At 35.3% G+C, this 12,474-nt stretch overlaps 4 protein-coding genes across 4 annotated transcripts; 3 read left to right on the forward strand and 1 right to left on the reverse strand.

Moving 5' to 3' along the window:
• Positions 1 to 2: 2 nt before the first annotated feature.
• LOC108974818 (zinc finger protein 2 homolog) lies at positions 3 to 4,365 on the reverse strand. The gene is made up of 7 exons (XM_018942879.1): positions 4,133 to 4,365; positions 3,883 to 4,052; positions 3,493 to 3,820; positions 3,307 to 3,435; positions 613 to 1,001; positions 455 to 556; positions 3 to 344 (listed from the first exon to the last, which is right to left on the reverse strand). The coding sequence occupies exons 1-7, from the start codon at positions 4,256 to 4,258 to the stop codon at positions 20 to 22; spliced, it is 1,569 nt and encodes a 522-aa protein (XP_018798424.1). The 5' UTR covers positions 4,259 to 4,365; the 3' UTR covers positions 3 to 19.
• LOC108974819 (thiamine transporter 1) lies at positions 1,073 to 3,191 on the forward strand. The gene is made up of 2 exons (XM_018942880.1): positions 1,073 to 2,267; positions 2,340 to 3,191. Exons 1-2 carry the CDS (start codon positions 1,619 to 1,621, stop codon positions 3,053 to 3,055), a joined length of 1,365 nt encoding a protein of 454 aa, XP_018798425.1. The 5' UTR covers positions 1,073 to 1,618; the 3' UTR covers positions 3,056 to 3,191.
• A 298-nt stretch (positions 4,366 to 4,663) lies between the features above and the next one.
• On the forward strand, positions 4,664 to 6,317 carry LOC108974820 (magnesium transporter NIPA2). Its single transcript, XM_018942881.1, has 2 exons — positions 4,664 to 5,076; positions 5,134 to 6,317. Exons 1-2 carry the CDS (start codon positions 4,806 to 4,808, stop codon positions 5,985 to 5,987), a joined length of 1,125 nt encoding a protein of 374 aa, XP_018798426.1. The 5' UTR covers positions 4,664 to 4,805; the 3' UTR covers positions 5,988 to 6,317.
• A 36-nt stretch (positions 6,318 to 6,353) lies between these two features.
• On the forward strand, positions 6,354 to 12,474 carry LOC108974816 (solute carrier family 12 member 9). Its single transcript, XM_018942877.1, has 10 exons — positions 6,354 to 7,150; positions 8,045 to 8,179; positions 8,241 to 8,581; positions 8,701 to 9,585; positions 9,660 to 10,048; positions 10,105 to 10,296; positions 10,360 to 10,548; positions 10,623 to 10,719; positions 10,785 to 10,918; positions 12,033 to 12,474. The coding sequence occupies exons 1-10, from the start codon at positions 6,838 to 6,840 to the stop codon at positions 12,229 to 12,231; spliced, it is 2,874 nt and encodes a 957-aa protein (XP_018798422.1). The 5' UTR covers positions 6,354 to 6,837; the 3' UTR covers positions 12,232 to 12,474.

The following is a 12,474-nucleotide window of genomic DNA, read 5'->3' on the forward strand; positions in this document are numbered from 1 at the left end:
TACTATCAGCTGCACGTAACTAACAAACTACATGATTTGTCGAGAAATCCAAAATATCGTTCTTCGTAAATTCATATCCTCCATTATTTTGTATTGCCTCCTTTTCGTCAGTAGGTTCGGTAATTGATGTGCTTTCAAGTTCCGTATTCAAGCCGTCGTTGCTCATGCAATGTATATCACTCAAACTTGATAAATTATTCAGTACGTTAAAGTTACTTTGAGCGTTAATACCTATATCATCCATGTCAACCACGTCCTGTGCGATCGCTTCGGGTGATTGTAAGATGTCCACCAATGTTGATTTTTTTAACTCTGTAGATTTAATATTAAAGTTGAGATTTTTGCTAGAAAAAATAAACAGATAAAAGCAATGTACATTTATGTATAAATATGTAATATAAAAGGACTTATTTATAATTATGTTTGTGCGTAAGAATTGTGATTTTTGCTATACTTTTTAGAAGAGTGTTTTTTCATATGGCGGGCCAAGGTGGATGATTGATTAAATTTCCATTCACAAAATTCACATTGGAAAGGCTTTTCACCTGAGTGGATGCTAAAAGAAACGATCAAATAAAACATCTCAGTAACTTTTACCTGAAATCAAATTACCGTATGTGGGAAACCAAATTTGATCGCCTGCCAAAAAATTTGCCACAATCTGCACACTTGTGGCGGCGAATGTCTCGATGCATTGCCGAAATGTGCTCCATTAAATAACTCCGTTTTGTGAATGCCTTCTGACACTTTCCACACACATTGTCCTTTACGGTTTTATGGACAGGCTCGTGGCGGCGCAATTCACGCAGTGTTTTAAAGTCTCTATTGCATTGGCCGCAAAGGTATTCACGTTGCTCTAAATGCGTTGCCTTGTGTGCCTTCAAATTGCTGGATGTGGTAAAGAAATTTGCACAAATTTCACATTGAAAACGCTTTTCGCCGGTGTGTGTACGCTGGTGTATATGTAAATTGCTAGATTGCTTAAACTGCCGTGGACATTGCTACGAAATATTAAAAGTCAAAACAAAAAAAATTAAGTTTTTTAAACGTGTTTTAAGTTGTATATATTACTGTAAGTATGTATGTACTTCAGTTTTTGCAGTGCATTTTTATTGTTTCCTTATAAGTGTAAAAGTTTTTGCTAACTGATGATATAATCAATTAACGAAGGCATTTTTAGTATTGGATTATATTTTATACGGTAGTTTTGCGGAAAGATCGAACACTTTATTTGACACTCTGATCAGTAGAATCTTTTATACTCACTTACATGTGTATGTATGTATGTGGATCAGTTTATTTAGCTTAGTTTTTATAGAAAGAAGTACTGGCATTGTGCCGCTTTATATTCGTATTGTCTTTGCGCCGCGTATCAGCTGAGCGATGCCGAATGTATAGTAATCACTTATTTAATCAGCAAAATTCTGATTTTAATTGCTTTGATAGCTGTGATAAAGTATGGTTAATTTACGCCTTGGCACTGCGCGAGATCTGACATGATTGCGCACATTAGTTGAGCGAAGCGTGTTATTGCTGCTGCAGGTGTGAGCATAGTTCGATGTTATTTATTTTTATTTAGTTGCTGACAAACATTTGGCGGTCACTCTACGCCCTTAAGATGCAAGCGTGGTTACGTATTTCATTGTTGTTATGGGTGTTTGGATTTTTTCGTGAGTTTCGCCCATCAGAACCGTTTGTTACCGAATACTTGAGCGGTCCGTGGCATAATATTACTGCCGAGCAGGTTAATAAAGAGATTTATCCATTTGGTACTTACGCTGTGCTGGCACAACTAGCTATTTTTTTCCTAATAACGGACATACTTCGATACAAACCGATCATTATCGTATCCGCGTGCTCAGGTATAATACTCTTCGCAATTCTCTTGTGGACAGATAAAATATGGGAGCTACAAGTGGGTCAAGTATTTTACGGCACTTTTATGGCCACCGAGGTTGCGTATTACACATATATTTATGCCAAAGTGGATAAAGAGCGATATCAAATTGTTACCGGCCATACGCGTTCGGCGATTTTATGTGGAAAATTTTTAGCTGGAGTATTAGCGCAAATTTTGGTTTCTGCAGAAATTATGGACTACAAAGGCTTACATTATTTCTCATTCGGTTCGCAAATTGTTTCGCTTTTAATTGCTTTACTTTTGCCACCAGTACATAGAAGTTTGTATTTCTACACAAGCCCAAGTACTGAACTTACAGACGTTAGAACAAAACACAATTCGGTTACACATGCTATACAAACAGAAGGTGAGTACCTACAATACAACTTTTATGCACAATTAAACACAATTATTATTTTTAAATATTTAACAACTTTAGTTTTACCAAAAAATGGCATAGCTGCTGATATCACATCTACTTCCAGCGATATAACTACTGTATCGCCGAAGTTTTCATGGTTCAATGCGTATGAATTAATTGCGAATCACATAGTGAGTGCATATACTAATCGAACCGTGATTCGTTGGAGTTTTTGGTGGGCTTTGGCCACATGTGGACAAGTGCAGGTGATTTCTTATGTGCAATTTCTGTGGAAAGAAATAGATCCAAGTCACGAGAGTTTCTACAATGGCGCGGTCGAAGCAATTGTAACTCTTTTGGGTGCTGGCAGCGCTATGTTGGCTGGAATCGCTAATACTAGCCATCATAAAAAGTGGCATATGTGGATATTGACTGTCTGTTCGCTATTTATGGGGGCTTTTACTATCATTTCGTCGCTAACAAATTATGTTTGGGTTGCATATGTTATGTATATACTTTTTGGTATTTCATATTTCTTCGTTATAACTACTGCTAGTGCGATTGTGGCAGAGAATTTGTCTGACGATAGTTTTGGCTTGATTTTTGGTATTAACGCACTAGCTGCTCTTGTGTTGCAGACAATTCTCACACTAGTAGTGGTGACTGATACGGGTTATGGCCTAGGCCCACGTGAGCAATTTTTTATTTACGGCTGTTACTTCATTGCAATTGCAATTATGTACTTTAGTGCTGTATTCTTGCGATTGTTGCTTAAGAAATTACGGCGTTATTAATACTTCTTGTGTGTAATATATTTAGATCGAATATTTATAATATATGATCATTAAGAGTATGTGAAATGTTTTTTAGCTTTAGGTAATATACATAAGTATTTTCTTTGTCATAAAAATTTATATGAAAAACATTTTACGACATTTTATGAAAACACGTAAAAAGGTTGAATAAATTTGTATATTACTAACTTTACTACTGTAGTTATTCTAAATTACATATTGTTGATATATTTAAAAAACTGAACACATACCTTGCAAAGGAAAGTTTTTTCCCTTGATTGCAATTTGGTTATTTCAACGGGTTTGGAGTTTTCATAATGTTTACTGCATTCCGAGCGCTTTTCGTTCAATGGCAAATCGATATTGGCCTTGATAGGTGGCTAAATTATATAAATCAAATCATTTCGAGTTTTATATACGAAGCAGGTAAAAATTACCGAAATAGCCAGGTCCCCAGTAAAGTCGGGTTTCAAGTTGATTTCTCTATTTAAACTCAACTGCGCATGTTTGATTGCGAAAACTTCATTCAATGTATCCTCATTGGCTTCAGATCGTGTCAAACTGCTGACGTCAATTTCGATATCATTCAGCATGTCTTCGCCCGCCACTGCGCACACTTTATCGTTAATCACTTCGTTATTCGTTTGTATAGTACTGCGTTCGAACATGTCGCATATATTGCTATAAATAGCAGAGGTACCACTAACATCCTTGCAGGCATCGGCAATTGGTGCAGTTGAAGAAAAGCATGAGGAGTCCTGATTTCTGTTGAAATTAAATTGAATTTATCAATTGATAGATATGATAGTGAATCAATTTAATTTCACATTGTATTTGTGCTTATTCCACATATCCCCAGGCTGCCACTAGCAGTGCCATTCCCTATATATTCGCGTAATCGGCGTTCAGATGCTTCAGCAAGCTGTTGCAAGTTATATGCGTCCAATAGTCGGTACAAACATGACTGACATAGGAGCGTGGGCAATGTTTCATCATACTACAAAAGAAATCGAGTAAACATTTATTTAAATATAATCAATTTCAGTTCATCGGTTAAGTTGCAAGCAAGCCACCAACCTTGAATATATTCAATTTTTCTACTATTTCAATAGGCCTCAATGGAAAAGTGGAGCTGTAAAGGTATATAGACATTAGCAACTCACTTTTAAGGCAAATGCGACAGCAACTTGTCTGAAAATTCATAACTTTTCACTTAGGTACTATCAAAAAAATAATTGTGTGACGCGAAACAAAATACAAAACGGAAGACCAAGATAACATAGATAACAAGATAACACAGCTGAAGTGTGGCCAGAATTTAAAAAATGTTTCAAGTACATTAACAAAGTTAATTTAAATAGCTATTATCTTTTCATTTATTATTAATAAAAGTTCATAATTTATCAAATGAAATTTAGGTAAATGTTCAGCAGAGCGGCTTTTTTGAAAAAAAAATTACCAATTTTGACGGGAAATATCTTAAAATTGCGTTTTCAAGATTGTTGTAGAAAACTGAAATGTTTTGGTTTAAATAATTTTTTATGTGTGGTAACATTTGTCTTTATTGATAACATTCTTCTCAATTCGCGATTTTCATGTTTTGCTTAATCTGAGTCATCCTCCTATCATAATTTAGTTATTCAAGCATTCTTCAACTAAATTTATTATTAATTGATATATTGAGATTTTTCTTTCAAGAAATTGTTACTAAACTTAAGTAAAAGTATTCAACGATATAAAACCTACCAAAATGAGTAGTGAACCGTCTGGAACTGCTGTCGGATATGGCAGTAATTCTATACCTTCAACAAGCCAAATGCCGTTGTTGTCTGAGTTATACTCCCAGGTTGACTTCTACATTGGAGTGGGGTTAGCAATTAGTTCTTGCTTTTTTATCGGTTCCAGTTTCATAATAAAGAAGAAAGCTCTGATGCGTTTAAATAGACAGGGTGAGATGCGGGCAGCTGCTGGTGGATATGGATATTTAAAAGAATGGATTTGGTGGGCTGGCTTATTAACAAGTAATTATTTAAGTATTTTCATAAATGTGAAAGCGACTTTAAAAATTCTATTTATAGTGGCACTCGGTGAGGGCGCAAATTTCGCAGCTTACGCGTTCGCTCCTGCTTCGCTTGTAACACCATTAGGTGCTTTAAGTGTGATTATATCAGCAGTAATGGCATCGAAATTTTTAAATGAAAAACTGAATCTTTTGGGAAAAATTGGTTGCCTTCTATGTATCTTGGGATCTACCATCATCGTAATACATTCACCAAAAGAAAAAGAGGTTGAAAACTTAGAGATGCTATTTGAAAAATTACAAGATCCAGGTTTCATTTTCTACGTGCTTTCTATACTTGGCTCAACAGTGTATGTCGCGCTTTTCATTGCTCCCCGATATGGGCATTCAAATGTTACGGTGTATATATACCTTTGCTCAGGCATCGGTTCTTTAACTGTAATGTCGTGCAAAGCGCTTGGACTGGCAATTCGAGATACTCTAAATGGCACAGGTAACGATTTTAAGACTTGGATGCCATGGTTCTTGATATGTGTAACCGTAACATTCATCGCTATTCAAATGAATTATTTAAACAAAGCTTTGGACGTTTTCAACACAGGCATAGTAACACCGGTGTATTATGTTATGTTCACGTCCCTTGTGATAACAGCCTCTGCAATACTATTTAAAGAATTCACACATATGCGTTTTGAAGATATATTAGGCGATGTGTGCGGCTTCTTCGTAGTAATTTTAGCTGTTTTCATATTGAATGCGTTTAAGGATATGGATATTTCTTTGAATGATGTGCGTAGCATTATGCGACCCAAAATGCAACGAATTTCGCAATTTGATGAGGAAATATTGGTAGCGAATCCCAAAGAGCGACGGTACTCCTATGGATCTGGTGATATTTTCCGAAAAGCTTGACGTAAACAACGTCATCGTGTTTAAGTAAATAATTTTGCCCTAAATGTTTAGTTACTAGTTTTGCGTTGTCGACCAATAACGATCATAATGCCTTACCTACATTTCCAAATTTCCCCAAAGGGACTAACCTTAGAAAATTAGATATATACAATTTATATACGTAACATGTATCAGTAGTATTTGATAAAAACTAGCGGTAAATTAAAAAGAGATTAAATAATTATGAAGTTTGGCCATATGTAAATTGGAATAACAACAATTAATATTTAATATTTTTTCAAATAATAAGACCACAATACATTTTAGTATAATAACAAGAATATATTTAAATAATTGAGTTTTATGAATATACGGTGGGAAATAGAGTGTTGGAAAATGGCTTAACAATCATAAACAATCCAATGACAGCTTTTTTATTTGTTTATGATTCTTTCGTTTATTTTGCTCTGTTTTTTTTTCCTCTTTCACACATCATTCTTAACATCACCAACAGCTCTATTGCTGACAGCTGATGATTCAGTTCGTTTTTCAACTTGCATAAACCAGATTACACTTTGTATTTTCCTGTTTTCTATTTCGTAGTGTCTTCAATAGAGAATGCAAATAATGTAAATTGGAGAAAATCGTGTATTAGTTATAAAGTTAAGTAACAAGTAAACGGTAGTTTATAAAGATTGTGTGCTTCTGCGAGTAAGAAGTTATAAATACTTTCATAGACCTACAAATAAATTGTGTTCAGTAAGTTACTGACCAAAATTGGGTACTCTATTTTTTTGTGGGCGTTCGTGTGAGCAAAACACACATATTGTCGCGTTCAGCCGCTGAAGAACCTGTAGCTGGCATAATTGAGATGAACCAGCAGCCAGTTGAGAGGCGAAATGGTGGGGGTGAGACCGCTGCAAGTGATGAGACGGCACCAATTGCTTCACATCGTAGCGGCGGGCCTTCCTCAATGTTTCGTTCTTTCGGCTCATTGTTTGGAGCCAACAACAACAGTGTTGGCGGGAGAGGTATACATTCTCCTACGAATACGGATGTTCATGGATATGTAGAGTTTGGCATGCAGGACCCCGATCGAAGCGGTCGCACGCTGGGCACTTTTGCAGGCGTATTTAGCCCAGTAGCATTGTCAATGTTCAGTGCTTTAGTCTTCATACGTGTGGGTGAGTAGATACTATTCATGTAGTTATGTATTTGTTACATACAACAGCAAATACAATAAATAAATGTAAATACGCTTTAAGTGGTAGGTGATAATGCTTTATATTTTGAATTCTATTGCTCTAATTAGCAAAATATAAATATATTTGTAGAAATATGAAACGCATTATATCACCCTGCTTCAAAAATGTATAATAAGATGTATGCATATGAATAATTCCAATTGTGTTAAATTAATACTTTAGTCGGAGACTTTGTAAAAAAAAAAAAACACATTTTGCAATAGAGGAGCTAACGAGTTTTGTGCCTGCTAATGAATATATGATGAATATATTGGGCGGTTTGACCTTGTCTCTCGAGAGGTAAAAGCTTTAAGGAACTACTTCATAGTGTTGATCAGTATAACGGCTGTATATTGGTAAAACGCAATTGTAAACTGCACAACATCGGATGACAGCAGCATTTATATTCATATATTTCCAAAGTAGATACATTCTAATTTTGCCAATTCGAAAGCAATATAATAGATTACGTTACCGTTAAATGTTCCAACAAAGCTAAATAATTTTAAAACTACGCCAGCCAAGCAATTAGACAAATATTTTAGCTTTGCGGAAAATAATTATTCAAATTTTGCTCTGTGTATATGTACATACATATGTTTCTAAATAACGAACTTTTACTGGAAATATTCAAATATTTTCAAATATGTTTACCTACAAAATTTGAAATATGTATGTATACCGAAAATATACTGATACAGTTTTCTGAGTCATTAATTATAAGACTTCTATGTGATTACATTTACCAAATAGATAGTATATTATCTATTTAATATTGCTTTTTTGGGTGGTTGAACAAATAGTATCCATGGTTTTTGATATTTTTAATTTTAGGCTTTATTGTCGGCAATGCTGGTCTTTATGTGACGCTACTGCAATTTGTTATCGCATACTTAATTCTCTTGTTTACCGTTGCTTCAGTATGTGCAATATCCACTAACGGTGCCGTGGAAGGAGGTGGCGTCTATTGTGAGTAATTGTTTATTTTTATATATTACACTATTAAAACTATGTTTTATCTCACTTTTAGTCATGATAAGTCGCACCTTAGGCCTGGAGTTTGGCGGTTCGATTGGTACGCTTTTCTTTCTTGCCAATGTTGTTGGTTGTGCCATGGCTATATCTGGTTGTACCGAGGGCATGATGGAAAACTTTGGCGACGGCGGATATTTTACACATGACAGTAAAGGCTTATTACCTGATGGCACATGGTGGCGTTTTCTTTTTTCCACAATAATCAATACAGCAATGTTGGTTGTGTGTTTGATCGGTGCGGCACTCTTTGCTAAGACGTCGGTATTAATTTTGGGTATTGTGTCAATATGTTTGTTAGCCACATATATAAGTTTTCTAGCTGAAGGCCCAAAGGAAGTAAGTATACTATACATTTATCTACACATGCATTAATTTGATAAATAAATTATCAGTTGATTTTTATTTTTTACATAGATACCTACCAAACCTATAGTAGTAATGTTTTTTGTTTTCAGATTGATCGCCCTAAAGAAAATAAAATCTATAATCTGACGGTGAAACTGCCATATACTGGTATAGACAGTAATACGTTAATGGGCAATCTGTATCCACATTATGTAGAAGATTACACTTCGAATGGTAAAATGGTTGATTTTGCCACAACATTTGGTGTGTTGTTCGCTGGTGTGACCGGCATCATGGCCGGTGCAAATATGTCAGGCGAATTGAAGAGCCCATCGAGAAGTATACCAACAGGCACCTTATCGGCCGTTTCCTTTACTTTCGTTTCTTACATTTTATTGTCATTCCTGATGGCATTTACCACACCAGCCGTAACCATGCAAAATAACTATCTCTTCCTTATGCCGGTCAACTTTTGGCCGCCCTTTACAGCCATTGGTATACTTACAGCTACATTTTCTACTGGTCTAAGTAATCTAATTGGTTCAAGTCGTATATTGGAAGCACTATCAAAAGATCAAGTATTTGGTTCGCTTTTGAATTTCGTATTACGTGGCACATGGAAGGGTAATCCTGTGGCGGCAGTGTTTACAAGCTGGTTGCTCGTAGAATGCATTCTATTAATTGGTTCGTTGAATACAATTGCACAGGTCAATTCAGTATTATTTATGCTTTCCTATTTGGCAACCAATTTGGCTTGTTTGGGCATCGAGTTAACTGGTGCACCGAATTTTCGTCCACTCTTCAAATATTTCACTTGGCATACCTGTCTGATTGGTTTGCTTGGCACACTCATAATGATGTTCGTGATAAATCCAATATACGCGTCGTCGAGTATTATTTTGTGTTTAATTTTGGTGATAGCGCTGCATTTGTTTTCGCCAGCTTCACAAGGTGCACAGTGGGGTTCTATTTCGCAAGCGCTCATGTTTCACCAGGTATGTATGAGAGGAGATACTACTGAAATTAACGTTTTTCTTCTTAATTTACTAAAGACTTATTTCGTTTCTAGGTACGCAAGTACTTGCTAATGTTGGATTCACGAAAGGATCATGTTAAATTCTGGCGCCCTCAAATGTTATTGCTGGTGTCATCGCCTCGTTCATGTTGCCCTCTTGTCGACTTTGTTAATGACATGAAAAAGGGTGGCCTCTACGTAATCGGACATGTAAAGGTGGGTGACTATACAGCCGTCGTAGATCCAACGATCGAAGAAAACAAATATTGGCTCTCATTCGTGGATCATATGAAAGTGAAGGCCTTTGCTGAAGTGACATTAGCCAAATCCATACGTGAAGGTGTACAACATCTAATACGTTTATCCGGTATAGGTGCAATGAAACCGAATACAATAATCTTAGGTTTCTATGACAGTGAAACGCCAAGGGACTTCTTCGAGGCGTAAGTCCTATACCTTATTCTATTGCAATCATATGACTATTTTTATGCTTTTATAGTGGCACTTCGCCTTATAAAACCGAAGGATTTAATCATGGCGAAATTCAAAACTTTCCAATTCGTCGTGATGGTGAAGAGAAACATATTGATGTTGCGGAATATGTTGCGATTATGAGCGATGTGTTGCGTATGAAGAAGAATTTATGCTTGTGTCGACACTTTCATCGTTTGGACAAAAACTTTATTGCCAAGTAAGAATATGCAGTTCTCTGTTAATTTAACTAATTTGCAAATCGGTATGCTTTATTTAACAGGAGCAAACACTTAAGATATATAGACGTTTGGCCAATAAACGTTTTCAATCCAAATTCAAATAATCCTTTCGATGTAGTCTCACTATTCATGATGCAACTAGCCGTGATAATAAATATGCTTGCCAAATGGAAACATTTACGTTTGCGCGTTTTTCTCTGCGAGTCTAATAATGCAATTTCGAATATAAGGTGATGCAAATTTACGCTGTGGCATCTTCTTTGTATTTGTTTTCAGTTAACATGTTTAAATTTTTACCCTTTAGTTCTTTTGACACACAATTGCCACAGTTGGATGCTTTTTCCAGAATGAAACTGGAACAATCACTGAAGAGTTTACGTATTGAGGCAGATATCATTGAGGTAATTAGGTGTAGCAAGTAAAAGCATATGACATTAGTTAATTTACATTTATTTTACTATTCCAGATTCAAGAATGGAACAGCGATTCGGACTTTACAAGCCATTCGCGCATACTGAAACAATTCACAAGTCATGCCGACGAAGATCATGAAGTTATCACTGAGGAAAATATCAATCGCTCACTACTTTATATGCAAAGGTGAGTAATTTTATTTACATATTTCTTCATTAGCATAAATGGTTATCTACAGTGTATGAAAATCTAAATGTGAATAAATATACGTACATATAAAGTGACATACAGCTACGGAAAATAAATTTGAATAATCCATAGTACTAATTTTCGGTTCTGAAAAAAATATGAATTTGTTTCAAATTTACTAAAATATATTTATGTTATTTACTTCGCGTCAATTGTTATTGATAACAGTAAAAATAGTGAAAGAAAACAATTCATAAATATTGCTAAAAAGATAAAAACCGGTGAAAAACTTATATATAGAACTAAGGGAAGAATTTATCCAATTCAACCCATTTTTAACACAATTATTATCAAAGAAACATTTTCTCGTATTTCAATAATACATATATCTCACAGATTGACCGATATTTTCGGTAAAAAGTCAGCCATAGGCACTGGGGTCTACAAATTTGTGAGTTCTTGAAACGTTATTGTGTAGCATTTTACATGGATAGGTTCTTGATTTGTATACTGGAAAGTGAAAGGATTAGATAGAATTTAAAATTTTGTTACATGGAAAAAAACTTGGTTTTTTTTATTGATATCGGCCCAGCAGGTCCTGAGATATGGATTTTCACTTTGTTGTTGTAGGAGCGGCAGAATTATGCCGATAAAATCCGGGTCCTTTCCGGTTAGGTAGACCCGACTCTCGTGGGAACGAATGGATTTTCACCCTAATGTGGGCGGTGCTGTGCACATCGAAAATATTTGACACCGGTTCCTATAAAACCTTTCCGTACTAATCCCGAATATAATTTATTTTTATTGCGCTTTTAGAAATTTTTAACAGTTCCCTTATATAGAAAGTGGGTGAGATTATCGTCCGAATTCACATAGGATTTGTATTAAGCGAATTTTATTGTTATTATTATGTTTTATTGCTTGAATAGTTTAACACTAAAAATATTAGAGAGCCTGGCCATTTTTACAAAATTTTCAGCCCCGAGAGCAACATGTTGCAAGTGTGTAAAAATTGTTAGTACATAGAGAATACATACACAGTGACATATGATGATAATAGTGCGGTTAGTTTAGTCACACGAAGAACTATTTTTTATCTATTTCGTTTCAGAGCCAATCAAATAATACGAGAACGTTCTGACCAGACAGCTGTTTCCTTCATATATTTGGCTGCACCACCACAAATAGGCACACCTGACTTTAGAGAGCGCAGTGCCCGTTATATTGAGCTACTTACAGAGTTGACTGCCGAATTACCGCCGACTATACTGGTGCATGGCATAAGTACAGTTACGTCGACGACGCTTTAAATTTACAAATATCCGACTGTTTAGGTGTAGCACACTAAAAATTACTGCTACTCTAATGGTCGTAACAATTGGCGAATGAAAGTACATTACATTTTGTAATTTTTAAAACTTTTTTTAAATTTTTAAATTTTTTTTACACTTTCATTTATATTTTATTTGTCGCTCTTCCCAATTTTTTCATATAATATGAACAATTTTACAAATATTGAGATAATACATTTATAAGTCGGCAGCATTTGAATG

The sequence above is a fragment of the Bactrocera latifrons genome, unplaced genomic scaffold (genome assembly GCF_001853355.1).
Source record: "Bactrocera latifrons isolate USDA-ARS-PBARC rearing strain unplaced genomic scaffold, ASM185335v1 scaffold_59, whole genome shotgun sequence".
In the NCBI taxonomy this organism is placed as follows: domain Eukaryota; kingdom Metazoa; phylum Arthropoda; class Insecta; order Diptera; family Tephritidae; genus Bactrocera; species Bactrocera latifrons.

Coding starts and splice junctions, on each gene's coding strand:
- LOC108974819 (XM_018942880.1), top strand. CDS start 1,619: ATGCAAGCGTGGTTACGTATTTCATTGTTGTTATGGGTGTTTGGATTT. Junction 2,268..2,339: donor ACATGCTATACAAACAGAAG/GTGAGTACCTAC, acceptor TAACAACTTTAG/TTTTACCAAAAAATGGCATA.
- LOC108974818 (XM_018942879.1), bottom strand. CDS start 4,258: ATGAATTTTCAGACAAGTTGCTGTCGCATTTGCCTTAAAAGTGAGTTG. Junction 4,053..4,132: donor AAAAATTGAATATATTCAAG/GTTGGTGGCTTG, acceptor TTTCTTTTGTAG/TATGATGAAACATTGCCCAC. Junction 1,002..3,306: donor AAAAAACTTTCCTTTGCAAG/GTATGTGTTCAG, acceptor AATATTTCGTAG/CAATGTCCACGGCAGTTTAA.
- LOC108974820 (XM_018942881.1), top strand. CDS start 4,806: ATGAGTAGTGAACCGTCTGGAACTGCTGTCGGATATGGCAGTAATTCT. Junction 5,077..5,133: donor GTGGGCTGGCTTATTAACAA/GTAATTATTTAA, acceptor TTCTATTTATAG/TGGCACTCGGTGAGGGCGCA.
- LOC108974816 (XM_018942877.1), top strand. CDS start 6,838: ATGAACCAGCAGCCAGTTGAGAGGCGAAATGGTGGGGGTGAGACCGCT. Junction 8,582..8,700: donor TAGCTGAAGGCCCAAAGGAA/GTAAGTATACTA, acceptor TTTTGTTTTCAG/ATTGATCGCCCTAAAGAAAA. Junction 10,720..10,784: donor TTGAGGCAGATATCATTGAG/GTAATTAGGTGT, acceptor TTACTATTCCAG/ATTCAAGAATGGAACAGCGA.